This window comes from Cinclus cinclus, chromosome 18 (genome assembly GCF_963662255.1).
Source record: "Cinclus cinclus chromosome 18, bCinCin1.1, whole genome shotgun sequence".
Taxonomy (NCBI): domain Eukaryota; kingdom Metazoa; phylum Chordata; class Aves; order Passeriformes; family Cinclidae; genus Cinclus; species Cinclus cinclus.
The window spans coordinates 8,234,731-8,261,768 of NC_085063.1; the positions used below are offsets into that span (position 1 = coordinate 8,234,731).

The following is a 27,038-nucleotide window of genomic DNA, read 5'->3' on the forward strand; positions in this document are numbered from 1 at the left end:
TTCACATGTTCATTGTGTGCACGGGTGAAGGTTGCAGTGTCTTAACACCAGCCTTCTGTGATTTCAGGTGAAGAAGTTTTGCTATTATAGCAGTTTGGTCACAGGGGACTCCAACAGAATACTGCACCAGGACATCGCAGCAAGACGCCCACGGGCTCGAGTTCTGCTTGACATGGCCACGTTCTACTAGACCTGCCATGACGGCATTTTTTCCCAGTGTTCCCAACTGGATTCAAGATGCAAAGCAGGAGGAGGAAGAGACAGGCTGGAAATTAGTCCCCAGACCAAGAGGTGAAGAGACCGAAAGTCAGGGAAAATGCCAGTGTGAACTATCAGAGCCCTCCTTCCCTCATGTGGACAAGCTGAGAACTCACACGCTTTCCCATTCGGAGCAGAGGCCCTACAACTGCCCCCAGCTGCACTGTGGCAAGGCCTTTGCCTCCAAGTACAAGCTCTATAGGTAGGTATCTGCAAGTGCCTCTGCCCAGCAGTGCCAGGAGAGAGGGGAAACCCCCTCCTTCATGTGTGTGTCTTTGCTTGAATTTCTCAGAAGCTGGAGGAGGGGAAATGCCCTTTCACCTTGTAAAGAAATTGAGTCCCAGACATTACCATACTTGGCATCTCTTTATGTACCTTCCAGAGAACTTCAGCTAATGCTGTATCCTGAGCTTAAGCTGTTTTTCACTGAGGAGGAAATAGAAACAGAAAGTGAAGTTCACAGATTAAAAAACAAAATTAAAAGCAAGATAGCGTTTGCATTCATAAGTCCTGCCTCCGACCACAGGGATAATTCCATAGCAGCTGTTGCTCCAGTATGGAGAAGTAGAGTTCCCATTTATGTAGTGAAGTACAACTCAAAATAATTAAACAGTGATGGCTGAGAACTTGAAATCAGATGAACCACAGTGTGGGAGAGTGTGAGATACCAAGGTGAAATCAGACCAGAGTGGCTGTCAGCAGACTTGGGCACAGCCTGACCTTCCTGATGAACTGAAGTTTTCTCACCTAGTGTCACAAACTAGGGAGGTTTTTTTTTTGCAGCCTCAACAGAGAGCAAGAGCTGAGGAGAGACAGCTGCTGGGACAGACTGTAGGTTTTGCCTGAAGCGTTGTGCTCCTCGTTTAGTGGAGGTAAAATGCCGTATGGGATTTTTGTGGCATAAAGTGTAGGACACAAGGAAAATTGTGGAAAATAGCATGTGTTCCCTCAGTGGCTGGATGCTTGTCTTACCTTTCCTGCTTTTCTCCCCTAAGGCATATGGCCACACACTCTGCTCAGAAGCCTCACCAGTGCATGTACTGCGAGAAGATGTTTCACCGGAAGGATCACCTTCGGAACCACCTGCAGACCCACGATCCCAACAAGGAGGCCCTGCACTGTCCCGAGTGTGGCAAGAACTACAACACCAAACTGGGCTTCAGGCGACACCTGGCCATGCATGCGGCTGCCAGCGGTGACCTCAGCTGCAAGGTGTGCCTCCAGACCTTTGAGAGCACCCAGGTCCTGCTGGAGCACCTCAAAGCTCATTCCAGGCGGGCTTCCGGTGGGGCCAAGGAAAAGAAGCATCCATGTGACCACTGTGATCGGCGCTTCTACACCCGGAAAGACGTGCGGAGACACCTGGTAGTGCACACGGGGCGGAAGGACTTCTTGTGCCAGTACTGTGCTCAGAGGTTTGGGAGGAAGGACCACCTGACCAGGCACATGAAGAAAAGCCACTCCCAGGAACTGCTGAAGATTAAGACGGAGCCAGTGGACATGTTGGGTCTGCTCAGCTGCAGCTCCTCTGTGGCAGTGAAGGAAGAGCTGAGTCCTGTCCTGTGTATGGCATCCAGAGACATGATGGGTGGTAAGAGCTTCCCTGGCATGCTGCCCGTGGGCATGTACAGCACACATCTCCAAACTATGCCAAGCTCAGGGATGCCCCATTCTTTGGTTCCTAATTCTCTTCCCATGGGAATGAGCTATCCTCTGGAGTCTTCTTCTCCTATATCCTCCCCGCCGCAACCTCCTCCAAAGTATCAGCTTGGATCTACCTCATATTTGCCTGAGAAACTACCCAAAGTAGAGGTGGACAGCTTTTTGTCAGACTTCCCTGGCAGCCTGTCTCTCTCATCTGGTGATCCTCAGTCCTCTTCACCTCAGCCACCTGCCCTGGATGAGGCTTTGCTTTCCAAGAGCCCTGCTAACCTCTCAGAGGCTCTCTGTGCTGCTAACATGGACTTCTCTCATCTTCTTAGCTTCCTCCCCCTAAATCTTCCTCCTTGCAATCCACCTGTCTCATCGGGGGGATTGGTCATGGGCTACTCGCAGGGGGAGGCGCAGCCACTGCTCACCACTTTGCAACATCAACCTCAAGAGTCTTCTGGAGCCGGGGCCTCGCTGAACTTTGGGCCCCTTCATTCGTTGCCCCCCGTCTTCACCTCCAGCTTGAGCACAACCACGCTGCCACGGTTCCACCAGGCGTTCCAATAAGCTGGAAATAGCACTGGAGAACAGATCTTTCAGCCACCCTTTTGTGAAGAGCCTTAAAAACGCACAACTCTTCCCTCCTTGGGGGTGTGAAAGCTCTGGCAGAGCTGGGTCAGACAGGAGGTCTCTGATCTCGGAGGGAGCACTTGTAGACTGGAACAGCCGATACACCGTGCGAGTCCCAGTCCTGTACAGCAGAAAGATTTCAGCTGATAGACTGGATATATTTTATCTAATTTTTAATCTGTGAATCAGGAGCCACGCTTAGCACTGACCTTCCCTGAGAATGCTGGAGCTGTTCCTCTCTGGGAAGGGACTGTCCCTCAGAAGGAGTTGAGACTCTTTCATCCTGAGCTAAACTTTTGAAGAGTCCAGCCTCCATTTCATGTTACCACACTGCAATTCTGGCAAACCAGCCAATATCTCCACATGGGGAAGAAGTCATGATACTGCTCTGTATGAAGCCAATGGGGAAGAAGCTGTTCTTCCCTGCTACCTCTCATCCCATCACCCAACACAGCTTACTCCACATCAGTGTTAAGCAACAAGCCCGTTTACATGGTGAATTCAACGTCACCTCTTCGGAGCCGTTAGGATAAACTCGTTACGGTGAACATTGTTTACACAACACAAATCTGTTTCTGCCATTGCAAAAATAGGAGGCACCAGAATACACTGGGTTCATCTCTGGTGTAGCTAGAACACTGTTTACACAACGAAGTCAGGTTGCACTGATTTCTCTTCACTTACCATGTTCTTCCCCCATGGGGAAATACACTGCTTTTGGACCACTTCAGCCTCTGCCCCTGTAGGCAGCAGTTTCTTGCCTTTTCTTGCTGGCTGTCCCGAGTGAAGGGGATGGAGCAGCTCTCACAGCTTTGCTTGGTGTGTGGTGTATGGACAGAGCCCTTTTAAATATCTCCCCCAGGCAAACAGATCTGGAAACCAAAGCATGTGAGAGAGCTGGGTGAGGAGCTCGGGACATCAAGCCCTGGTGTACCAGGCATGGGTGAGAACAGGCTGCAGGCCCTGCTCCATAGGTTCCCTTGGGATGAGGAACAGAGTATGAGTTTCTGGGGTTTGGGGTTTTTTAACCACAGCCATTCACTGAGGAGAGCACCCTTTTTGGCTTATCCAGGAAGCAGTCTCAAAGGTATATTTTAACCTCAATGGTGATAACACCCAAGAATCAAGGAAAAATTGATCCCAGCTTCATGTACACACTGTCAGTGCATTTGAAGCATTTCTCGTAATGCTAACAAATGGTGAGGTTTGGGACCTGCAGTCAAAATTTTTTTTTTTTTTTTTTGGTTCCACTGGCCTTTTTTGTTCTTTCCTGCTCAAGCCTTGCCTCCTGAAGTTAAAGTCCTGCTTCCCTTGCTCCCTGCCCTACCTCTTAAACTCTTCCATGGGCTGTCTACCTACCAGGGCAGAAGGGTCATACTGGGAAGTGACAGCCAGCTGCTGGTGTCATTTAGCACCTATATTGTCTCCTGCTCCTGTTTTCCTGGGCACTTACACTGCAGATGGGGACATATGGAGGTCACTCTGCACTGGCTCATGTTTATGACTATGGACAGGCAGAACTTCATACCTTAGCATGGAGGAACCATTGTAGGCCAATATAAACCAGGAAATTTGTCAATATTGTTCTTCATAAATATAGAGAACACAAAACCTACCTCTACTCTGTTATCTCAGCTCCTTGGGTGAAGCCAGATGTCCTCCTTTATCTCCCCAGAGCACATCCACCTCAGTTGATGCAGATTCCTTCCTGCTGAGCCATGATCCCACTGTGTGACATCAGCTGTGCCTCTTTTGGTCACAGGCTTGTCCCCGTTCCATTTTACTCCAGAATTTTATTTTTAATTTAGCTTAGTAATTCTTCCCAGAATGACTCTTTAGCAATCCATTGATTCTCCAGAAGATAGATTGGTTGTTTTAGGTTAGCCAGCAATGCTGCAAATAAGACTTTTGTATCAAAATGTAATATAAGATTTATTTACCTCAGCAATATCCTGTGGCAATGATCTCCCCGAGTTGAATGCAGTACTTTTTCCTTTTCTCCACTGGAAAATGTTGCCTTTCCAAGTCCAACGAGTGCCTTCTTGTTCTCTAACCTAGCAAAGGTAAACAGGGCATTGCAGCCAGTCTGTTTACCAGCATTGAATACCTCAGGCCTGTCTTCTCTTGCTTTGCTCTTTGCAAATTAAAGAGTTTCACACTGTTATCAATTATATGCAAGCCTTATTCCTGTCTTCAGTTGAGAGGATTATTATTTTTTGAGAAATAAATGGTCAGAACTGATCACTCACTGCTAGTGAGGATTATCAGATTTATGCAATGCCATCACACACCTTCTCCCACTGCAGAACATTCAGCTTTCTTGCTTCCTGCCTGCATTGTACTCTGAACAGATGTCATCACTGGAATTCCTTTAGCAGTGGTAGCTAAACTTAGAGCCAGGCATCTTTTTCCTACCAGTAGTCTGTCAAAGAATAAATGGAATTCATTTTGCTATGATTTGCATGTGTGATTTGCTTTCCACAGCTACTTTAACAAGCAGAACTGCAAAAACCTTTGTCAATGCAAGGAAAATCTAACCCAGCAAGGGCCACATGGTCAGAGACAGCATTGGAGCTGATTGCAGGTGTTTGCACAGGAAAATGGATTCAAAGTTCCTCTACCACTACAGCTTGTAATCTGAAAGTATTTTACCACTCAGTCTAAAACTAATGAGACTAATTCCATTTGAAATAGCAAGTGTGCAATTCACAGAACAAATTATAGTGAGCAATTTTTACCTGTTTATAAGCAAATACTTTGAGTATCCAAGCTTACAGCACTCGGGAATCCCAGTCCACTAGGACATATGTACCAAGGTCTTAGGCAAGTCAGTGGAAGTCAGCTTTGCCAAGCTCTTGCTAATGCAGCTGGAGATAAGGGACAGGGGTAACCTTGGCATGCTGTGAGGGGGATTGCTGCAGCACAGCCTACAATCTGTTCCGTGATGTATGTGCAGGGCTTTGTGGCAGCTGCTGTGCTGGTTACATGATATAAAAAAATCATCCCAGAAAAAGTTGGGTTTGTTTTTTGTTTTGGAGCACAAGTTTGGGGCTGCAGGTCCAGGAATCGGGTAGGCAGAGTCCAGCAAACCATTCCACTGTGATCCCTCTGCTTCTGGCACACCTGTACCAGGAAGATTGCACCAGATTGAGCCCAAGGACAGCAACTACAGCACATAATTGCTCAGGAGGGTTTAGTTAAGTAAAGGAATGTTTTTAACTGGCTGGCCTGGGGGATGTCCAAAGCAATAGGAACAGTGCAGTCAACTAAGATAAAAACCTGTAGGCCTCCAGTCAGCAAAAGGGCAGGACACGAACTTGCCAGCCCTTGTAAATCAGACCCTGGATTCTCAGAAAGCTGAGGACCTAATGTCCCCCTAGAAATAAGAACTAACAAATAGCCAAGCCACTCCCTGGCAGCAGAGGATTAACTCTTGCCCGTCCTTCCAGGCTCAGATTGCCAGAACCCTGTGAAAGGCTGAAGATCTTTTTCCCTCGGGGATTACAGCTCACTCAAAATCCATTTGTAGGAAGGAACAGCATGTTATCTTGCATTTGCTTCCACTGAATTTCACCTGACACAATACCTGCACACCACGTTGTGACAGACCCCGTTCTGTCTCACAACATTGCTGCTCTTTCGCCTCAGTGTTGAAAAATGGTGTCACTTCAACTGGAATCCTTTTCTCATCTCCAGTAGATTGATGATTTCAGTACTTCTGTTGAGCTCAGCTCTTTGTTCTTTAATTCCTTCCTTGCTGACAGGTGAACATCAGCTGCTGGGAAGATTTCCTGCAGTTCACTATAAAAATCCCCTTTTCCTTTCTCTGCCATTCACCACCTTTGCTCTCTGGACAGAACAACCCCACAGAGGCATTTTCTACTGCCTGCAATTAAAATTTCCACAAATAAATCTTCAAAGATGTGCTCCCCATCACCCTACCTTCTTGCTTATCCTCTAATCCCAGTGAGTCAGGCTGACTGAATTCTCCCTCAGGTGCCTATTTTTAGTTAATTGCCTGCCCAAGCCCGGGAGCTATTCTGCCACTGAACAGTGAAGTGGATAAATGGCTCAAACAGAACCACTTCAGGTTTCCATCCACATCCAAAACTTGTGTCTTTTTCCATAACTTATTTATTGTATTTTCCCCAGTTCCTAGAGATGGGAGCTGCCACCTGAAGCACTGAATCTCATCCTGGCTGACCCCTGTGTGGTAGGAGAAGGTGGTTTGGTTTGATTTAGCCTGGTCTGTTGGATCTGGGAAGCCCAGATTCTTTTCACCCCAATCCCCAGCTCTGGCACCTCTCACCATATCCATGCCTGTTTACCATAACATGCTACAGCCATACTGAGCCTCTCTTGGAAAGCAGCCAGAAGCTCCCAGGAAGATGCCATTACCACTGATCCAGCTGCCTTACAGGACCACTATTCCTATTCCCCACCACCTCCCAGGTTCTGTTGTCCCTGCTGCACAATCCATGCACACTCACATTAGGCTCACCTCTGGCTTTCCCAGTGAAGGACTTGCTTCCTTCTAGTGAGTAACTGGGATCCCCTAGGAATCCTACACATTTCAGCTATTCTTGTGGCTGCAGGTAAGGACTTTTCTCCTGGGGTACAGTCTGCAATCTCTACCAGGAGCCAGCTCTATGTCTTCCCACAGGCCGGACACCACTGAGCACTTCAGACTGGCATGCAAACAGGTCAAACAAAAATAGAACTGGTGTTCAGAAATGAGACCAGAAAGCAGATCACATTCTGCTTCTCACAAATTCACACCGGGAGACGAGCTTGGCTTTCCTGTGCAAAGTTTATTTTATTTCCACGTGCACAGGTGGGCTGCAGGAGGAGCCTGAAGCACCTTCCTCACTCTGTGGTCGTGGCTGAAGCCAGGTCTGTGTGGTCCTTTCCACCAGTGCCTAAATACCAGCATGGAAATAGACCCTACATGACATACAGGGAGCCTCTCTCTATCAGATCACTGTGACAAGTAAAGTTAAAAGCATTGCAAAAGATAACCAGAGAATTTGGAATTTTTTTTTTTTATTGCTATAAATAGGTCAGCCCTTCAGCTGAGGGAAGAATCCTCAACCTTGAAGTGTCTTGTTACAAACTAACCATCCCTCATTTTTGTGTCTTTGTTTTGAACTACTGTGCAAGGGGATAACCAGCTCTAGCATGGAATGTACTGGGGACTTCTCCAGGGCACCCAGGACAGGCACAGCCTCCAACACCTGGGACAGGCCAGGTTGGCTAAGTGTGCAGGTGAACAGGCCAGGGACCTGCATGAAGCCCTTCTCCCTCTGTAGTCAGTATCTTGTGCTTGAAGGTAACACATGAGATTTGCTCACAGTCCTCAGCAGCACAACCCACTTCAGGGTGCCACACGAGGGTGCAGAAGCCTGCACACTGCAGCACATCCCAGAACTTCTGCTAGAAGCCTCTCTGGAGTTTGAGTTCTCCTTACCCCAATGAGTGCCTCAGCCTTGATGCTTTTTTGGAGCTTTCCCACTTCAGTGATTCCTGCTATCTAGGAGCAATTTTTAGAAAGACTATTTTGTAATATTTGAACCAGCATTTTCCTTAAAGGAGGACATTGAAGAACACAGAGCTGTCTGCTGATGTACTCTTGAGCCCCCGGGTGGCTACAAGAAGGACAGAGAAGAACCTCTAGAACTCCTGGGAGCAGCTAAGCTCCAGAACTGCTGCTGGAAGAAAAGCTGCTGAGTGGATTTTGCAGCCACAAGTCATGCCAGGAACCCTCTCCCAGCACAAGCGCTGCCATCTCCACAGGAGCCTGTAACCATCCCCTTGGAAGGTGAAGGGGCTGGGATTAGCCACGGGAGGGGATGGGAAAGCCACACTGTCCCTCCCCAGGGCTGCCATTCACACTGTCCCTTCTTGTGCTGGTTCTGGACAGGCCCCGTGCCTGACCTCCCTCCCTGCAGCTACAGCTGCCAAAGCCAGAAACTTCCCATTGTTAAAGCTCAACTGGTTTTCTAAAAGCAAACTTTCTAGCACTTTTACACAGAGTGAATGACCTCTTTTAATGGAGTATTTCAGGGGCTGTAAACAGGGTTTTTAAATTGTAATTAAGTACTATTAGGAAATGTATGGTTCATCACTGAAATTAGCTCTTGCAAAATGAAGTTCAAATTGAAAGCATCTTTTATAATGAAGTTGTTTATTAAAAGCATTTGGATGATCTACCCCAGTGTCTTCATGGAGGGGAGTTTGGGTTTTGGTTGGATTAAGACAAAATAGAATCATAAGGCAGGTCAAAGACACAAGTCCCTACATGAAGCCACAGAGGTTTTGAAATTTCTTCCAAGCAAAGAATTAGACCCACAAGAAAAACAAAAAACCAAAAAAAACAGCACCTCACTGGGGAGGCAGCCACAGCAGACAACATTATACCCTGTCAAGGAGAATAATGTTTGTTAGATGGAAAGTTTTGTTCACTTGGTTCCACTAAAACTTCCAGTCTGTGTGGCAGCATTTCAGACAAGTCCAACCCACCCCCCCTCCCAAACAACCCCAACATGCTCTGCTCCCCACAGGCAGGAGAACCATGACCAAACCTCAGCTTATGCTACAGCTGGCTGTAGGCACCAGCAGCATTTGAAGATGAAACAGGGCAAAGCACACAGGATCCTCTAGGGATTCTCTTTCAGAACATGGATTAAAAGCTGACAGCCATGATCAGTGTTAAGTGCTTGTCTAAGAATGATCTAGTTTTCAGTCCTAATTCAGCCACCATTAAAATGTGCCCTTTCCTCAGCAGCTTTGCCTGGCACTGAGGACTGTGACAGAACATGAATACACTCATCTGCCAAAAATGAGAAATAAGTTCAGCATGGATTGTCCTGGTGGTGGAGCTGAAGCTTCCTTTGCCTTTCTAAAGGGAGAAGGGATTATTCTGATGATTTCTGAGTTTTGATTCAAGTATTTGCCAGCTCTGGTCTCACTCACAGACACTCTGCAGCCTCCGACACTGGACTTTGAAACCTGAGGGAATCACATCCATTACTCTGCTGGACAAACCATCTCAGGAAAAGGGAATTTGATTTGGCTCCTTCAGCCAGCATTCTAGCAGAGGCTCACTGATCTCCTGTCACCCCCCCCCCCCCCCCCCCAAGCAGAAACACACAAGCTCTGGGAAGCCAATGGAGCTGGAAGCCAACGTTGAGGGCTCAGCTTCTGCAGCAGCAATGCTCCTCAAACTTCTGCTCAGAGGAAGGAATGGCAGCTCCCTTCCAAGCTGTCCTCTCCCCTCTGCTGCTCTAAAACACTGCCCAGCACTGCCATCCAACAGTTCTACTGCTCTGCCCACCAATGCCACACGTCAAACAATGTGTCTCACAAGACACGAGTTACTCAAGTGGTCTGACCCAGCAGCACAGCATCAGCAGATCCAAATGCCTCGACTGGTGGCATAATTATAATATATGGCAGCATTTGGGCCATTCCACGTTGGGAGAAACTTAGTTTACCAGGAGAAAAATATTACAAAGAAAGCCAGAGTATTCCAAGCTCTGCTTCTGGCTGAAGCCACACACCACAGACCACATGGGTGTCAAACAGGCCAAGTGTTACAAAAAGAAATTCTCCAGAATTGGCTTAGGCGAACCCAAGAGAGCAGGATGACAGGACAATGGCAGATTTATTTACAATAGGACACAAAGAATACATACATTAATTAAAAATTACAAAGAATACAGAGAAAACACTTCAGGGAAGGGAGAGAAATCAATGCTGGCTGAGCCTCTCCAATGGGGCATGGGCAGAAGGAAAAAAAAAGAAAAACAAGATCAACGAAAATCTCAGAGGGACCTCAAATAAGAACTGACACAGGACTCCACAGCACAGCTGGCTCACGCATCCCATCCTCCCTTTTTCCATCCATGATTCCTGGCTGATTAGACTTTGGCATGACAGGCAAGGCCTACGGGAAGGGACACAGGCCCTCGTATGGACCTAGTGGAAGGTTACAGCAATTGGGGTTTAAAAAGGCCCCAAAGCCCTCCTTGGGAGCAAGGAGGGCTTTGGACAGTTTTGGGTTGGAATGATGTGACTTGTGGCAGCTGGTCATTGGAAGACCTTACTCCAGTAAGAAAAATTTTCATAGATCTCACTAAAAAAACCCTCTCCTCTGTAGTCCTGGCTGAATCCAGTGAGTCTGGGGATGGAGGGAGCCTTCAGTGCAACATGGAACCTTTTCACTGATAAACATCACTGAAATTACCAAAATTAAAAAAAAAAACCAAAAAAAACAAACAAACAAACAAAAAAAAAAAAAACCACAACCCAACTTTAACCTCTTTTAAAAAAGAGCTTCCCACAGGCTGATTCAGGCATCAAGCCATGGGAAAAGAAGAGCCCATGTCAGCTATCCAGGAGAGCTTGGACTGTTTTTTGTGGAGAAGAACAAAATACAGCTATGGGGTGTACACTTTTCCTGTTCCCTGGAGGTAGAGAATTTCAGAGGAGGAGCAGAGAGCAGCAAGGGCAGCCAGAGCACAGGGCCAGCCAGAGAGCCCAACTCCCAGCCATGGGACAGCTCATGGGGCCACCTGCCTGTGCCAGCCCCTTCAGCATGGCCAGCACAGCCCTCAGGCACCTCGGGCCCAACACTGCCTCAGATCACTTGGCACCAACGCCCCAGCACCACAGCCATCTCCAGCAGGCTCTGCAGGATCTCAGTGACATTCCCAGGAAGAAGCCTGCCCCAATTCCTCACTCATCCAGAGCAGAGCTACTGACAGAACAAACTCTTGCAGTTACCTCGTGCATCCTTCCAGTCCTGTATTCCAGCACAACCACGTCATTTCCACCAGGACATCTGTCCTGCCTTCTGCAGTAGAGGCAATCCCACCCTCCCACAGCGGCCTGTGCTGTCCGAGGCTGGAGGGAGGGAGATGCCAAAAGTTGCTCAAGCTCTCTCAGGGTGAAATTGCACTTCTCAGGCTCCGAATGGCACCTCCATCAAATTGTAAACAATCCAAAGCTGGGACTTCGGTGATCGGAGCGCGCCGGGCTCTCGCTGGGTGAGCCTTTAGGCTCCGGTTATTCTGCCACAGTCAAGCTCCCTCTTCCGTGCAGACACGAAGGCAGGAGAAAAACCCAGTCTGATACTTGTCTGAAGAGTCTCCCTGAATCCTAGAGCACACCCCAGGGGCTGGAAGAAAATGTTTTCACAAGTGTTTCCACTGCTGTCTCAAATCCGTTCATCATCAACATAAAAAAAAGGATGGATTAGCAAAAAGGGGGTTTACTTATACAGAGGGATATTTCTCTGCTAAAAAACTCCCTCAAATATGGAACAGGATAATAAAGTTAAAATGTAAGGTATCTACAGACCCCTTTTCCCCGCAGAAGTAGCCCAGAATCCATGTACACTGTGCCAAAGTTACATTCCAAATCGAGGAGTTAATTATTTCTCTTGTGACTCTCCCATTGGATTTTTGTTTCCTTAAAAAGAGTTGGGAGAAGATGTCCCTGTCCCTCCCGGGAGGACACATGTTCAGAGGTGTCTGATTCCTGCTGGGGGGATTCCAGCTTCAGTCGATTTTCACAGCGGCGTAGATCTTCCGCACAAACATGTAGGCTGCGTAGAAGCCAATGGTGCCCGTCAGGAGCCAGAAGGACAGGACCATGAGGGCAGTGTAGCCAAAGTACAGTAAGGAGGGAATGAACTCAACAATATCCAGCTGAAACAGAAGAGGATAAAAAAAAAAATCAGCAAAATAATGTACAGAGGCGACAAACTAACCAGTGCCCTTTGCAAGGGAGGAAAACTTTAATTTTTTGTCTAGCTGAAGGGAGATTCTCCTTTGAGGTGGGGTCAGGGAATGCTGCTCTGCCTAAGTCCTAGGGCACACCCCTCTCTCCTGTCTGAAAGGGCTGTCAGCACTGCCTTAGGCGCTGGCATCAGCAGACTGGGACTCGGCAGGCCCTTCCTTTCCTAAATCCCACAGTGACAGAAATATGGCACTTTCACCCAGGAGGAATACCTTATTCACAAAGTAGAAGACAGCATAGATTAGCACGTAGAAGGCAGATCCTCCAGACACCAGGAAGGTCCTCCACCACCATCGGTAATCCTGACAGAATAAAGAGCCTCATTATTATCCAGACTTTCTTCTCCCCAGGCACTGCCTCAGGGAAGCTGTGACCATTCCAGGACATTCCATTCCCATCTTCCTTCAAAGGAAATCCACAATTTGGGACTGGGGGACTTATTTTGTCACAAAAGTGTTCCCAAACCAAGAGATGTGATACTGACAGTCAGGCCCAAAGCACCTGCTGCCCAAGGACATGGCTCACCTTTGGTCCTGCATTTTGTTTTGTATGGGGATGGAATGGAACAGTTTGGAGACAGCCCAAAACACCCTGTGCCCAGCAAAATTCCTGGTATGAAACCAGAGTTCCCAGCCTAACAGAAAAATCAAGGAGCTTTAATTCCCTTTAGAGTGAAGAGACACTGGGGACAATTACACCTGTGAAGCTGGGCCACACTAATCTTTGCTAAGCAGAGCAATAATGTGATTTGTGCTTTACCAGGAGCAAGTACCCTCAGCTACCCAAATTACAAACATGGAAATCTCACCTCAGCACAGAGCTGGAAATACACCATGACAATGCTGATCTGGGAGCAGGATACCACCAGAATTATAAACACCAGGAAGAGGAAGCCAAAAAGGTAATAGAACTGGTTCTCCCAGATTGCCTGAAATAAACACACAGCAGGAATTTGTTTCCATGTTACTGTGATCAATCACCAAACATGGGACTAACTACTGGCAGCCAGCCAGGGGAAATTGAGGAGCCCCTCAGCCTCACCTACACGAAACCACAGATCTAATGCATTTCACAGTGTCACTTCAGAGGTTGCAAAAAGCTGCACAACGACAGCTCTGAAGTATCTTGTTCATTCCCCTGCATCTCCCAAGCAATGGAACAGCAAATTCTTTCCCATCCATACAAGGTAAAACATGGGTAGCAGCAGAACAGTGACTGTCTCAAGACCAGGATCGCTCCTTGATATAACGCTACAGTAAATTTTGTCTTTACCACAATCCTTCACACCACCAGCAGAGTCCCATAGCTCTCTCTGTAAACTACTGAATGGCCTGGAAGAAACCAGCTACCCCCTTCAGAGAATATAGGAATAGAAGACTTCTCCAGTGGAAGCCCCCTCCCTTTCAAAAGCTTTGGTATGAAAGGAACCATACTGAGGAGGAAAGTGGGTTAAATGCTTACACTGAAAATGAAGAACAGTTCGATGAACATGGCTCCAAAAGGCAGAATACCAGCCATGAGGATCCTACAGAGCAGAAACAAAAATCATAAGCAGCATAATATAACTGTTTGAACATTAAAAATTCCTTGTAAACACATAAAACACGACAAGTAAAGGCTCTACATTTTCAGATTACTAAATTTCACAGGCAATGGCATAGCTGTTCCCACTGTTGATTATGTACCATGGCTACAAGTACCTCTCATACCACATCCAAATTATCAATGTGGTCTCAAGGAACACGATCTGCCATCTGTCCATGTCCAGAGAGCAGCAGAAGGTGACACTCAGCAACCCAAGGGGACTGAGGGGGCTTAACTCACCACATTTCCCAGATATTCATCACTCACCCCACAAATTTATTCATATACCACCTCTGCTCCGGGATCTGCCTGGGAATCTGATTTGTCCGTACAGGATTGTCATACGGCTGCTTGCGAAATCCAAAGTAGTAACCCAGGTAGACCAAGGGCAAGGAGATCCCAAACCACATGCAGAGCAAGGCCACCATGGTAGGGAAAGGCACCTGGAATCACACCAAGAGCCACAGAAGTGAGGCTGACAGCTCTTCTGCCCTAGGGAACTGATGTCATCAGTCAAGCCAACCCTCCAGTTACCCACTTGGAAAGGTCTGGGAAGCCAAGAGAGTGCCTATCAGCCCAGTGACCCCTCTCCCACCCAGCAGGCTCCAGGCAGAGAATGGCACCTACCGCACCAGAGGAATGTTTCCCCCAGATGAAGCAGTTGAGGACAAAGCAGATGCCAAAGACAACACCCGGGTACAGCGTCGCTGTCTGCAAGAGGAATCACAGCCTAAGAGAAAGCACCTGACTCATCAGCCAGATGTTCCTATGGAATGAGTCCATTCCTGCTACAAGGCACATGTGGAGGAAGTGTCCCTTTTGCTACAGGGCAAGGACATAAAGCTGGGCTGTGTGGAAGATCTTGGACAATCCTCTTGGCTCTAATACATGCTCTGGTGATGCCTTTTCTGTATAGCTACAAAGACTCAACCCACAGCAAATGTTTAGCACAGCCAGACTGTGTCCAGCTACCACAAACACGTGGATCTTATCCACAAATCCTGCCATCAGCAAACCTGGATAAACAGCACAGAACATCCAAGACTCACACAAAAGGCTCCCTTCTTCCATCGATGGCCTTTGAGAGTCCGGTATAAGCGGCCAGCAAAGAATCCACCAAAAACCCTGGACAAAAACAAGCCAAGACAACAAAAATGAACTGTTGTTGCTGGGGAGAGGCAGGACAGCACGGGGGGGGGGAAGCTGTGAAGGCACCTACCCCATGAACATGAAGAGGAAGCAGGCAGTTGTCATCAGCGCACCCCGGCTTGAAGGCGACAGCATCCCCAGCATAGCAACAACTGCAGAGGGAAACGGGACAAGGAACAGCAGCTCTGAGGGACATGTGCTGCAGCAGCTGGAGGACAGGGGCCTGTCCCATCTGCAGCCCATAGCTGCCTGCAATCTCTGCACAGGCCTGATTTCCTTCACAGCATATCTCATCCACAGTCTCCAGCACCAGCCAGAGAGGAAGGCACAGTTTTGACCTCAGCTACAGACCATGCTCCAGCCTCAGTTTCCCCAGGGATGGGGGCAGGTGCAGCTCAGCAGGCAAGGCACACCTGTGCAAAAGTCTGCCGGCCCACTATCAGCCAGGGCTCACAGCTTGGCAAAGGAAATATAATCACACAAAGCTGCCTTTAGCTGGGCAATGTCATCCAGCAGCTTTGCAGTGCTGAGCCCAGGCTGATGGCAACAGCAAGCAACTTCATGGGTCTCACTCCAGTAAGGTGAGTACAGGGTGAAATCAAACATCCTTAAGCATCATTCATATTACAGCCACCCCCTGCAACAGGTGCCACTTACAGATGACAATCAGGATCATACAGAAGAGCTGAATTCCAGAACCCAGGAGAGAGCTGAGGATCATAGGATACTGTGGAGGCCGGAAGACATCTCCATGTACAAGTTTCCAACCAGATTCCTCCATGGTATCTTCCTACAGCAACAACAGAAAAAGGAGGTTATTTAGATGTGATACGTGGAAATTAAGGTCCTACCACAGCCAGCCTAAGAGGTTAACTTTCCTGGACCCAGATTTTATACTGACTTTTACCACTCTAGCCAAGAAACGTTTTTCCTCTTGGTCCAAAAACAGCCAAGATCTGAAATGTCAGTGCTAGGGCACACATTTAGAGAGCTGTCTGCAGTCACTGCTTAGGTCTGAAGATATCTGAACTGGTATGTGATTGTTCAGACAGAGAAATGTGTGTGACAGCATGACACAACTGCCCCTCTTATGGCCAAGGCTCGAAGGAAAACAGGGGCAAGGGAAGAGACAATACACCCAAGTCTGCATGCTGGATCCCTCCTGGCCTGTGCCTCCCTCCCTCTAATCCCAGCCCAAGGAACAGACACATACAATGTCATCTTCTTTGTTGTAGTTGGCAATGTCCTTGCGCAGAGTCCGGATGATGATCATGCTGAGAATCCCTGAAAACAAGCAGAGTTCAGCTCAGAGGCTCCCATATGGCTGTGCTGCTCTCATGTTCTGCAACTACATGACTCCCACTAACACACTGTTCTGGCTGCGAGAGGAGGCCTTGAGACATCAGCAAAGACAGAAACAAAACCCCAAGGAGCAGGGAAGGCCATATTCCAGCAGAAATACGGGGGCACTGTGGCTTTCTTGTGGGTTTTTTTTACTCCCTCAGTGACCCCAGTATATGAGAAAGGCTGGAAACTGCCATACCCCACAGGACACTGCTTGAACTGGGTGGCTTAAAATTGGTTTCCTGCTCCCTCTGACCAGGTTCAGATGTAGCCACATCTTCCTCAAGCCACCTGCAGCTAAGCCGTATAGAAAATTCCCTGTTGATAATGGTAAAGCCCTCCTGTCCCTACACATCCACTCACCTGAAAGGAAAAAGACGACTACAACCGAGTTAATGATAGAAAACCAGTGGATCTGCACGTCACTCATGGTCAGGTATGTGTCCCAGCGGGAAGCCCACTTAATGTCACTTTCCTGAAAGAACAGGAGAGTTCTTCTCACACCAGCACATTCCCAATGTCTTCCACAACTCCAGTGACACTTGGAGCATCACTGCCAGCTAGCTCCCCAGTACTGCCTCACCTCCCAGTGCACAGAGTAGGTGAAGAGTAACTGGTTCTCTTTAGTAGGATCTATTTCCTGAGGGGCAGACCCTGTGGCTTCAGGCAGGGTGCACATGCTCTTCTCATCGGCCTTCAAGTCTGTAAAGAAAGCACGGCACACGCTGAGCCCTTCCCTCAGACACCACCTCTCCCATGGACAATCACCCTGAGGGCATTGGGTTGCAGTAATTCCAGGTGGGGAAGCACTTGCTCCTTGTTCACCTGCTCTGCAGTTTGAAAAACTATTCTCCTGACCAGCAGTGGAGCACCATTAACAAACTTTCAGGAAAGCTATGCACAGGGCTCTCCTTAACTGGAAGGATAAAAGCCAGAGGTTCCAAAGCCAAAGATCTAGACCATGAACAAATCCTCTATTCCACATGATATGGTGAGAAACAGGACCTCTGCATCAGTGCATGCCCTGCCAGAGTGGAGCTGCATGGGGTGATCCATACCATGAGCAACTGCCCTTCTAGATACTCTTTTCCATTGGGCTCACTGAGGTAGGAGTGTTTTCCCCTAACAATTATTTTTAAATTTCAATCCCCAAGAACAGTTCCAAACATCCTGTGTGTCCCTGAACCAGCACAGACTGTCCCAGTCAAGGAGATCTGTGCCACAGCAAGAGCTAGAATGCCAGACATGCCTCATACCAGATGACACAGTGCAAAAAAAATCCAACCCCAAAACCTCAAACTCAGATCTTTTTACAGTAATTAATTTTCCATGGATTGCAATTAAGGGATATGTCTTTACTGTTGGTACTTCCTTAATAACAAAGTGGTTTATTATTCTTGTAATTTAGACTTAATTCTGTGCCCTATGAAGCAACAATTGGCACCCTGATACATCAGTAGCAGCTGGCTTTTGTCCATACAGGAGATTCTTCCCCCATGCTCCCCTCCTCAAGTTTCTTACCTTCTAGTTTAATGCTTTGGGGAATCACCTCAAAGCGCACCACCCTGTAAGTGTGCTCCTGGCTCTCTTCCACATCCTCTCTGTGGTAGTAAAGGATGAAGGAGAGGTGGTTGTGCAGGTAGAACTGAAACAATGACATAAAATAAAACATCAGCACCCCATGGGAAGAAAAGGCAAAGCTGAGAAGCACCAACTGCAGAAAACAGCTTCAGTGAGGGAAAACTACAGAATCCAACACCAGATATCAGCCAGTCTTGAGGGACAGTGCCTTTGCTCTGCTGAGGGGAAACCACTGTGTGAGCCTGTCCAAAGTTACACAGTGAATAAAAGCAAGGACTCCTGGCTTTCCCACCTTTCCATCACCCACCCTCTTCTGCCCACAAGAGACTCCTCTCTCATATTTCCTCTATAAAAAAAACCTTTTGGTCGCATTCCCAGTGCTGATACTCTGGCAGATCTCTAGCAGACACCCAGATCTCCTCCAGGCACCCTCACACAGCACCTCAGTTCTGTACCTTGTTACCGTCCATAAACCCAAGTCTGTATCCATGCTCGAACTGCACATCCTTCTCCTTCTTCTTCTCCTCTTCCTCACGATTGGAATAAAACTCCAGCCGTGTTGCCACAGGGAGGTTATCAGCAATGCTGAAAACACAGATTTCAGATCAAATTTGTCCACAGCACCCAACTCCCCCTGAAACAAACCCGTGCTTGAGGTGACTCACAGATGGACGTAGTAATCCTCCCTGATACGCTCAGCGATGAGCTTGCTCTGCTCCACTGTCAGAGTGACTGGCTTGTTGGGAAAGTTGCACAGAACTTCACATTTCTTCTCCACATTCATGGAAACCTGGAAAGGTGTATTTACAATTCGGTCCCCTCGAAGAACCTCACCTGGAAAACAGGAAAACATGGGCAGGGTTGGAGACTGCCAGGCTTCCTGCTGCTGATCCTGCTGCCAGGCACTGTGCAGCTGGAGGGACCACAGCAAGTCTCCTTTGCTACCCCAGGTGCAAGGATAAGACTGCAGGTCAGTATAGCTACTTTGTTGGAAGTATGTTTATGAAGCAGGTTACACGCTCTCCTTCAGGACAAGCACTTCCTCCAACATACCAACACTGCCGTTTGCCAGCACACAGTGAATCAGAGCAAGCAGGTTCTCTCAGCTCAGCACAAGTGACACCTGCAATTGCTTTTACCCCTGTAAACACCCCCCGCCCCCCCCCCCCCTCACAGTCTGACAGGTACACACCAAGGTTCTCAGCCTTGTATGTGATCTTGCTGGGCTGGCAGAATGGCAGTGAGTAGTACTCGTACGGCAGCTGGGTCCGGGAGCTTGTCAGCTTCACAGCCTGCAGGAAGAATGGAAGGATTATCCCCAGGAAAATACTCCAGATATTTTCCTGTACTCTCAGCATCATCCAGAAGCTGATGCTTACTTCAAGACACCTTCCATAAAGCTCACTTCTAGAAGATACTCCTACTACTACTATTAATATTAAAAATAGTAACAGAGACAGATGTTCCTGAGAGACTTCCAGTAGCAATTCATTCACAGAGAAATACTCAAAGAACAACACATGATGGTTTCACAAATTTATGTCTCAGTGGAGTCCTAAGAAACAACAAAGAGCTCAAAAGAGATTCAAGAGTCACATTTCATACAAGATTTCCTCAAACAAAAACTCATATCCCACTGGACCTGGAGGTCTGGCTTCCAGTGCTATTAAGAGTTCAGCAATTTTAATCTCTGCAAGGAAAGCCAGAGAGCCATCAGTCTGGGAAGATAAGGTGACCAACCACAAACATTACTGGAGAGTTTCCACAAATCACAGGGTACAAGGGAAGTGCAGAGACATACCACAACAGCCAAGACCACTATTGCTCTGAAAAACAGAAGTGTTTTGTAACACAGCCAAGCTTGTTTATTGGAAGAATGCTGGCACTGACTTTCCTAAGCAGTTGAGGAAGCATTTGGCTCCTGAAATCCCTCAGAGAACAGCCATTCCAAAACCCTCTTCTTCTGGGAAGCTTACTGTAGCCACAGGCAAGCCTCATTTGCTTAAAAATAGCCTAAGTCTGGCAGTCTGTGGCCAAAGAGAAAACTGTGCTGTGCTTCACATTGGAGCAGCCAACCTCAGCAGCCTCGAGGGTGCTGGATTTGCTGAGACAGAGGCCACAGCTTTAGAAAAATAAATGAAATGGGCTATAAATCACTGATGTCTGAAAGCAAAGCCTTGCTTCCTTGTGGATAGGCGCAGCAGCTCTGTCATTGAGTACCAGCAATGCTGCACAGGAACAGCTTTCAGCAAGGCTGGGCTGAAAGATCTGCAAGGCTCAAGGACAAACACCTCCACTTGGGAAGAGCTTCTAATGGATTTCCCCAGAGGCACAACATGAGCAAACTAGGTATTGAGAAAGTCTGATTCAGACCTTACTCCACCATTCACCTTCCACCCAAAGGCACACTCTGCATAAGCACTTTTAGAGTCAGCATAATGCTGGAGAAATTAAACTCACTTCAAAGCCACAGCGAGAAAGAGACCCTTTTCCCAAACAGAGCAATATCTTGAGGACTTTGGTGCAACTGCTGACGGAATTTGGTAGAACAGATCAGGGGCAAGAACAGGAATCATGCTGTTTCAAGTTGTGAAACACAGGAAATACATGAACATAAATTTTAGCAACAGGATCCCCAAATTTAACTTTCCAGTCCTCTTAGCTACTATGGTATAAAAAAGAAAAAACCCAAAAGGCAACCCCCTCGCCAAGACCAAACAGACTAACGGCACTGAATTCATCCTACCTTGATTTCTACGGGATCATTGCGGTGGAAGTTGATGGGAGCCACCCCAGGCACATAGAATGAGTCTGTGCTGTGTAGCAACAACAGCAGGCCCAGCACATATCTCAGCCTTTCCTGCAAAAAGGAGAAGGGACAGTAAAATACAACAGAAACACTGGAACAACATTAGAGATGGTCAACAACACTGGAAATGTTCATCCCAGACATTATAAAGGCTGCACAGTCAGGTGATTAAACAGAAACTAAATTCACAAAAGCTGTTCTTAGCTTTGCTTTGTGACCCTCATCAAGTCACTTTCTACTCAGCATGTCTCTGTCCCTTCATCTGCAATTAGGAAAACTTCAGCTTTGCTCAACCACAAGAAAAATGCCATTTTTATGTGCACCATGGGACATCAAGCAGGCTACTACTTTACTTTTCTGCTCACCCCCACTGAGCTCCCTGTGTTAGAAAACTCCATGGATTAGCAGAGAAGAGGGCTGTAGCCCTGGCACTGGATGTGTGTCAGCTCTCCATGGCAGCAATTACCCTGAAGCTGATTACAGATCCACTCACAGGCCACTACCTCCAGAAGAGTAGTTACTGTGGAGTCAGGTGTGACACCAGTAACTGCACCACCGGGACAGTCACATCACCACTCCCTCCTGCTCCACTCTGCCTTCCTCACACCTCCAGGCCACAGCACAGCCCAATAACAAGGCAAAAACGTTTTCATCCCCTTTTCAAGGAGCAGGGTGACAAGTCAGGCTGGAAGGTTTAATCAGCTCCATGGGGAGTCCAGGAGAAGCCAGACTCTAACAGAGCCTCAGCAAACCTTTTATTTAACGCACCTTGCTGCCTCCTCAGCCCCTCCCATTACCTCAGGTAACCCAGCTCAAGCTCAGGCAGGAAGGCTGTGAAATGAAAATCGAGCTTTTAAGGGTATTAGCCAGCAGCAGCTTGCCTGGATTAGGACATCAGATCTGCTATAATCTCACAGCACTACTAGCTTCAGTCCCTTCTCCTGAACTCACTGTGTGTATGGCACCACTGAAAAACCACACAAAACCTGGTTTGCTTTGGGACAGCTCTTGAGCTAAGGCTGCAGACATAAGAAACAAAATCCCCAGTGTCCCTGTGCATCCCCAGCACCATCATTCAGTCTGACAGCACCAGAGGCAACACTCCACAGGCCAGGTGTGGACAAACAGCAGCTCTATCATGGCATCCTTCCTCAGGCAGGGGTGGGAAAAATTAATATCTGTGTTTATTGTCCCCACACTCCTTCATCACCTTCCTCCATCTGATTCTAAGGCAAGGAAAGTATGTTCAGCCCAGACACCTGTGAGGGCCAAGCAGAGCATCCAGAATTAGTGGAACTGAGCAGAATGGAAAAAAAACCAGCAGAAATATCAGGGGATCGAAAGTCTAAAATGTATTTAAGATGGAAATGCTAGGCACCTACAGAAAATATGAGTACTGAATCATCAGATACATGTGGCCTTCAAGTACCTGAAGGAAGCCTACAAGAAAAATTGAGAGACCATTTACAAGACCATGGAGTACAGAACAGGGGGGAACAGCTTTAAAGTGACAGAGTAGGGTTAGATTGTATATTAGGAAGAAATTCTTCCCTGTGAGGATGGTGAGACATTGCCACAGGCTGTCCAGAGAAGCTGTGGCTACCCCAACCCTGGAATTGTTAAAGACCAGGGTGGATAGAGTTTGGAGCAATCTGGGATAGTGGAAGTGGCACCCCATGGCAGTGGGGTGGAACGAGATGAGCTCTAAGGACCCTACTAAGCATTCTGTGATTCTGTGATCTTTTTTTGCTTACAAAAGGGATTTTCAGATATATTCTATGCACAGCCAAATTCAGACATAAAGCCCCAGAACAGACATAAAGCCCCAGCTTGGAAACACTCTTCATAAAACTGTCTGTCCTTTAATACTGATCTTCCTTGAGGCAACATGGGGCTTTATTTTCTGTGCTACACTAAATTTTGCCTTTTCAATCTTTAAAGGGAGTGTTCGGTGGCTCTTCACAGAGTAGGAAAAGGTCTCCTGGACAAGGGAAGCACTGGAAAGAATCTGAACTCTTGTCCCACGCTGCACTCCAGAACAGTCAGCAATCTGCAGCCCTAATCTTATTTGTCACTGAAGTTACAGACCTACACAATGTGACTCAAAAACCAAAACCACACCACTGCCACCTGTGCCCCAGCAGGCTGGGAGGTGATAAGACCAGGACAGAACTTTGGCAGACGCTCAGTAGACATATAAGCATGCAGAACATGAAATTTTTGATGGCAACATTGGCAGAAATCAGGCTGTCTTTGCATACTGATGATGATGAGTCAGGCAGCACCAGGCAACAGGAAAGACAAGAGGGTGACTCTGTAAAGCCTTGCCAGGAAAGAACAGCTGATAGCAAGAAATGGGGAAGCTGCTATGCAACAGGTGGGGGAAGCTTTGGAAGTGAAATATAAAGGAAATGCCCAGTACAGGTTCATGAGCTGGCAGAGCACAGGGAAGCTGAAGCCAGGGGCCCTTCTCATCAGGATCTTTGCTTTTGTACTGATAAATGTGCTTTATCTTCTCCAAACTAAGGCAGCTTAGAAATGGCAACATGGACACCACACCCCAAACATCTCTGTAACTCGTGGGCTTGACCAGGTGATCATCTCACATGGGGGATGCCTGCCAGCTGACTTCTCTCCTGTGCCAGGTCAGAACTTCCAGGAGGGAGCTGTGTTTAGGTTCAGTCATACAGCCCTGGCAAAGCCTAGACTTCCAGCAAACAGGACACACAGCTTCACAGCCTTTTCCAATTATTTACATTTCAAAAACATGCACAAAACCCCCTCCAATAACAATCTGACATCTGAGGTGCCAGGAAATTGTGTAATGGTGCAACCAGTAGCACAACAAATATAAACAATCCCAGACTGAGAAAAACCCAGCTGCAAGTAGGCAAAAATAGTTCAGACCGCCTAAGCCTGATTATTTTCCTACATGTAGACATGCAGAGACACCTTTTCTTAGAATATGATCTAAATAAAAGCAGTAACTGCAGGAGCACAATCACCCATTCCTGACCCTCAGATCAAAAGTTCACACATAAACCCTCTCCAAGAAGGCCCTTCTGAATAATTATCACTAGACTTGGGGTTTGCAGACAACTCCAGGTTTATCCCATTCAGAAAGACTTACAACAATGTTGCCACTCTGTGAATTCACAGAAGGTTCACAAACCACGCTGCCAAAACAGAGGACTTGTTCTCTAAATTCCAGTATGACCCAGCATGAGGAGGCCCTAAACCATCCAGTTATTACCACACTTGTCCCTCCCTAGGGTTCTTGGTCCCTCCAGCTACCACTACCAGAGTCTGAACTCCAGCATTTATTTAAGGGAAAGGGGAAACAGCAGATGTTCCCTGGGGCTCTGCAACAGCTCCAACATGCTCCAGAGGGTCCATGGCCTGGCCATGTGCACCCAGCACACCCCTGCCCAGGTTACTGCCAACAACTCGAATAAACCCTCAAGCAGCAGCAATTTCAAGCATTTAAACTGAGCTGGTGTTATACCAGGGCTGGTTTAGGTCTTAATCTGCATAAGAACTGAAGAACAGAACACAGTATTTGTTTAAAGAGATGAAAAGGAAGTAGGAATTGACAGTGATGGATACCATTAATTGTCCCATCTCTTTTTGGCAGAGAAGGACAAGAGGGACATCAAAGAGCCATAATCAAGAGCTGTTAACTTTCAAGGACAGCTTTGAAGAAAAACAGGAAAAACGACCTGTGCAGAGCCATTTGTCCAAATGTATTCACACAGCTGTCCTATTCCATTCCACTTACTGAAACTTTTTTAATATGGTGACAGAAAGGGGGGAAAGCCACAACCCACAACTCTGCGGGAAGGAAAAAAAGCCAACAAGCTCTCTCACACATGTAACCTTCATTCTGCCCTCAGGCACATTAATAGGACAGAACAGTGCTAATGGCACTCTGACACTCATCCCCTTTTCCAAAGGGTGCCTCTTTGGATGATCCTGACAACTGTTTGGATAAGCTCATCTTTATTTATCCCTGCCCACCCTGCACCGGAGGAGCCACAGAGAGCCTTTCAGGTGACAAGTGCTGCACTCACACTGACTTTAGAGCTCCTCTGACTCCAGGAGACCTGGTGGCAGCCTCCTCTGCCGTTCTCACGACAGAGAGCCACAAGGAAATCCCCAGGACCATCCCCAGCTCTCAAAACCAGTTGAGCACTCCTTCCTCCTCACCTGGGGGAAAGCCAGCAAGACACAAAGATGCTTAAAGCAAATTAAAGAAAGACTTTGGCTCTCCCAATCCCCTTCCAGTCTCTCCATGAGTCACCTCACAGCCCAGTCAGCACCGACCTTTGAATCAGCATACATCCTTTATCCACACCGCTAATCCTGCAACGCATTGCCACAGGAATATCCTCCTATAAAAGCAGGGAGGAAATCCTGCAAGACTTGAAGGCAGATAACAAATGTCTCAGCAGCGTATTTTCTCCTCTGTGAGGTAGCACTGATGCACCAGGAACACGTTTAGATCCCCGAGGATGCAAGGAATAATTCAATAGCAGTAGCCGGGATGCTGGGACGCGGGAAGGTGAAGCAGCTGCTGCTCGACAACCATCACCATTTGTGAAAACCACATACAGAGTAACAGCCTCCGTGTTTGGCACCAGCACCGGGCGCAGGCTGATACCTCGGAAGGGAAGGCAAAAGGAAGTGCCGGAGCTCCCTACAACCCACACCGCCCTTCGCCCCTCGCCCGGCCCCTCCTGCCCAGACAACGCCGTGAACCGCAGAAGGCAGAAAGGAAGCAAACTTTGCTGCCGAGGGAGCGCGGGGCAGGAGGGACAGGAACCCGCTGGGCCCCTGGGCACCGAGCGGCGGCCCGAGCTCTGCCCTCCACAGGTGACACCGCCGGGAGACGCGGGGTGGCTTCAAGGCCATGGGAGGAACCGGGGAGCCTCCTCCGGCCAGGGGCCGGGCCCGCATCCCTCTCAGCGCGGTGCAGGCCCGTCCGGAGCCTCCGCACCGAGCCCCGCGCCGCGGCCGCCACCGGGCCGGGCCGGAGGACAGCGGGCGGGACGCGGGGCTGGGCCGGGCCCCGCCGCACTCACCATCGCCGCCGACGCCGCCATCTTGGATCCACGTGTCGACACGTACGTCACCGGAAGCGGCGCGCGGTTGGCCGCGGGGCCCATCGCCATGGCGACCGCGGCGGCCGGGCAAGACCGCGCCGGGCAGCCGCGCCCCGCGCTACCGGGGCCGGGCCCGGCCTAGGCCAAGGCCAGCCTAGCCCTCCTGCCGGGCCGGTTGGCGCGGGGGTCTCCGCTCCGGTTCCCAGCGGGTCTCCGGCCCCGCGAAGCCGATCGGGGAAGTGGCTTTCCGCACCGCCACCTTTGCTGAGGGCAGCGGCCTTCGCACGGAGAGCGGGCACGAGGCTGTGGCCGCCATGTTAGGTGAGGGCGGTGGGGCCGGGAGGCGACCGGACCGTCCCGAACCTGCCGGTTCCTCCGGGCGGTCCGCGGCCGGGGGCCGCTCAGAGGGCGCTGTGGGTCTGCCTGGCTCTGGAGCCCTCGCTCCGAGGGGCGCTACGAGCCCCAGCTTTGCCCCATCCGCATCTCCCCCGCCCGGGCTGTGGAGCAGCAGGAGCGGCCAGGAGAGAAAAGGTTGATAAATATTTTATTGATTAAAAAAAAAAAAAAATCACAAAGCAGAAGCGACGGCGTTTGCCTCTTGGTATCAAAAATATAATCATACGCCCCAGTCTCACTGCTGTAGGAGGTACACGGCTGTCTTAAAAAAATACTGTTTACTACTTTCCCCCAAATAACATCATGAAATACTAAAAATAATAACATAAAGTGAGTGTGCGGGGAGCACCTGGTCCTTGCTGACCCTGCAAACTCCCCAGCAGACAACAAATCCTGCCAGTGAGTTTTGCCACAGAAGAGAGGACTCCTTTTGCTATGGCTTTGGGTTCCAGAGGTTCCTCCCAAGGCAAGTGGAGGGAGAGCCATGCAGGAATGGCCTGGAAAAGCTCTGTCTATGCCATCTGCCCCCACAGCACAGCCTCACAAAACCTGCACTCTGCTCAGGAGATGCCATGAAAATACTAGGGAAGGAAATCCAGGAGGGAGAGAGGAGGACATGTGTTCATGACACTCCACATCCAAACCCCAGGATACTGTGCTGATGATAAGCCCATGGGCTGCACTACAGCACGCCCCATGGGAATTCCCCTGGGGTCAATCACACAGGGAGCACA

The 27,038-nt window shown here is 48.5% G+C and overlaps 2 protein-coding genes across 4 annotated transcripts; one reads left to right on the forward strand and one right to left on the reverse strand.

The window, feature by feature from the left end:
- The first annotated feature begins 39 nt into the window (after window positions 1-39).
- PLAGL2 (PLAG1 like zinc finger 2) lies at window positions 40-4,995 on the forward strand. The gene is made up of 2 exons (XM_062505102.1): window positions 40-460; window positions 1,254-4,995. The coding sequence occupies exons 1-2, from the start codon at window positions 198-200 to the stop codon at window positions 2,473-2,475; spliced, it is 1,485 nt and encodes a 494-aa protein (XP_062361086.1). The 5' UTR covers window positions 40-197; the 3' UTR covers window positions 2,476-4,995.
- Window positions 4,525-25,995, reverse strand: TM9SF4 (transmembrane 9 superfamily member 4). Of its 3 annotated transcripts, XM_062505100.1 has the most exons (20): window positions 25,888-25,995; window positions 24,523-24,525; window positions 20,744-20,857; window positions 19,190-19,289; window positions 18,663-18,831; window positions 18,453-18,582; window positions 17,938-18,061; window positions 17,000-17,118; window positions 16,780-16,891; window positions 16,286-16,356; window positions 15,730-15,862; window positions 15,143-15,224; window positions 14,973-15,048; window positions 14,551-14,634; window positions 14,191-14,366; window positions 13,801-13,864; window positions 13,148-13,267; window positions 12,552-12,641; window positions 11,323-12,248; window positions 4,525-4,592 (listed from the first exon to the last, which is right to left on the reverse strand). In XM_062505100.1, the coding sequence occupies exons 1-19, from the start codon at window positions 25,975-25,977 to the stop codon at window positions 12,099-12,101; spliced, it is 2,007 nt and encodes a 668-aa protein (XP_062361084.1). In that variant the 5' UTR covers window positions 25,978-25,995; the 3' UTR covers window positions 4,525-4,592; window positions 11,323-12,098. The 3 variants fall into 3 exon arrangements, with proteins under 3 accessions (XP_062361084.1, XP_062361082.1, XP_062361083.1); XM_062505098.1 differs by lacking the exon at window positions 24,523-24,525; XM_062505099.1 differs by lacking the exons at window positions 4,525-4,592; window positions 24,523-24,525 and having other exon boundaries at window positions 9,768-12,248.
- Between the last annotated feature and the right edge of the window lie 1,043 nt (window positions 25,996-27,038).

Bases quoted from the DNA above. Each gene is read 5' to 3' on its own strand.
- TM9SF4 (XM_062505100.1), bottom strand. From the start codon at position 25,977: ATGGCGATGGGCCCCGCGGCCAACCGCGCGCCGCTTCCGGTGACGTAC. The intron at 16,357-16,779 runs GTGAGTGGATGT...GCTTGTTTTCAG, and splicing joins AGTCGTCTTTTTCCTTTCAG to GGATTCTCAGCATGATCATC. The intron at 15,225-15,729 runs GTAAGTGGCACC...TTCCCTCTGCAG, and splicing joins TATGATCCTGATTGTCATCT to TTGTTGCTATGCTGGGGATG.
- PLAGL2 (XM_062505102.1), top strand. From the start codon at position 198: ATGACGGCATTTTTTCCCAGTGTTCCCAACTGGATTCAAGATGCAAAG. The intron at 461-1,253 runs GTAGGTATCTGC...TTCTCCCCTAAG, and splicing joins TCCAAGTACAAGCTCTATAG to GCATATGGCCACACACTCTG.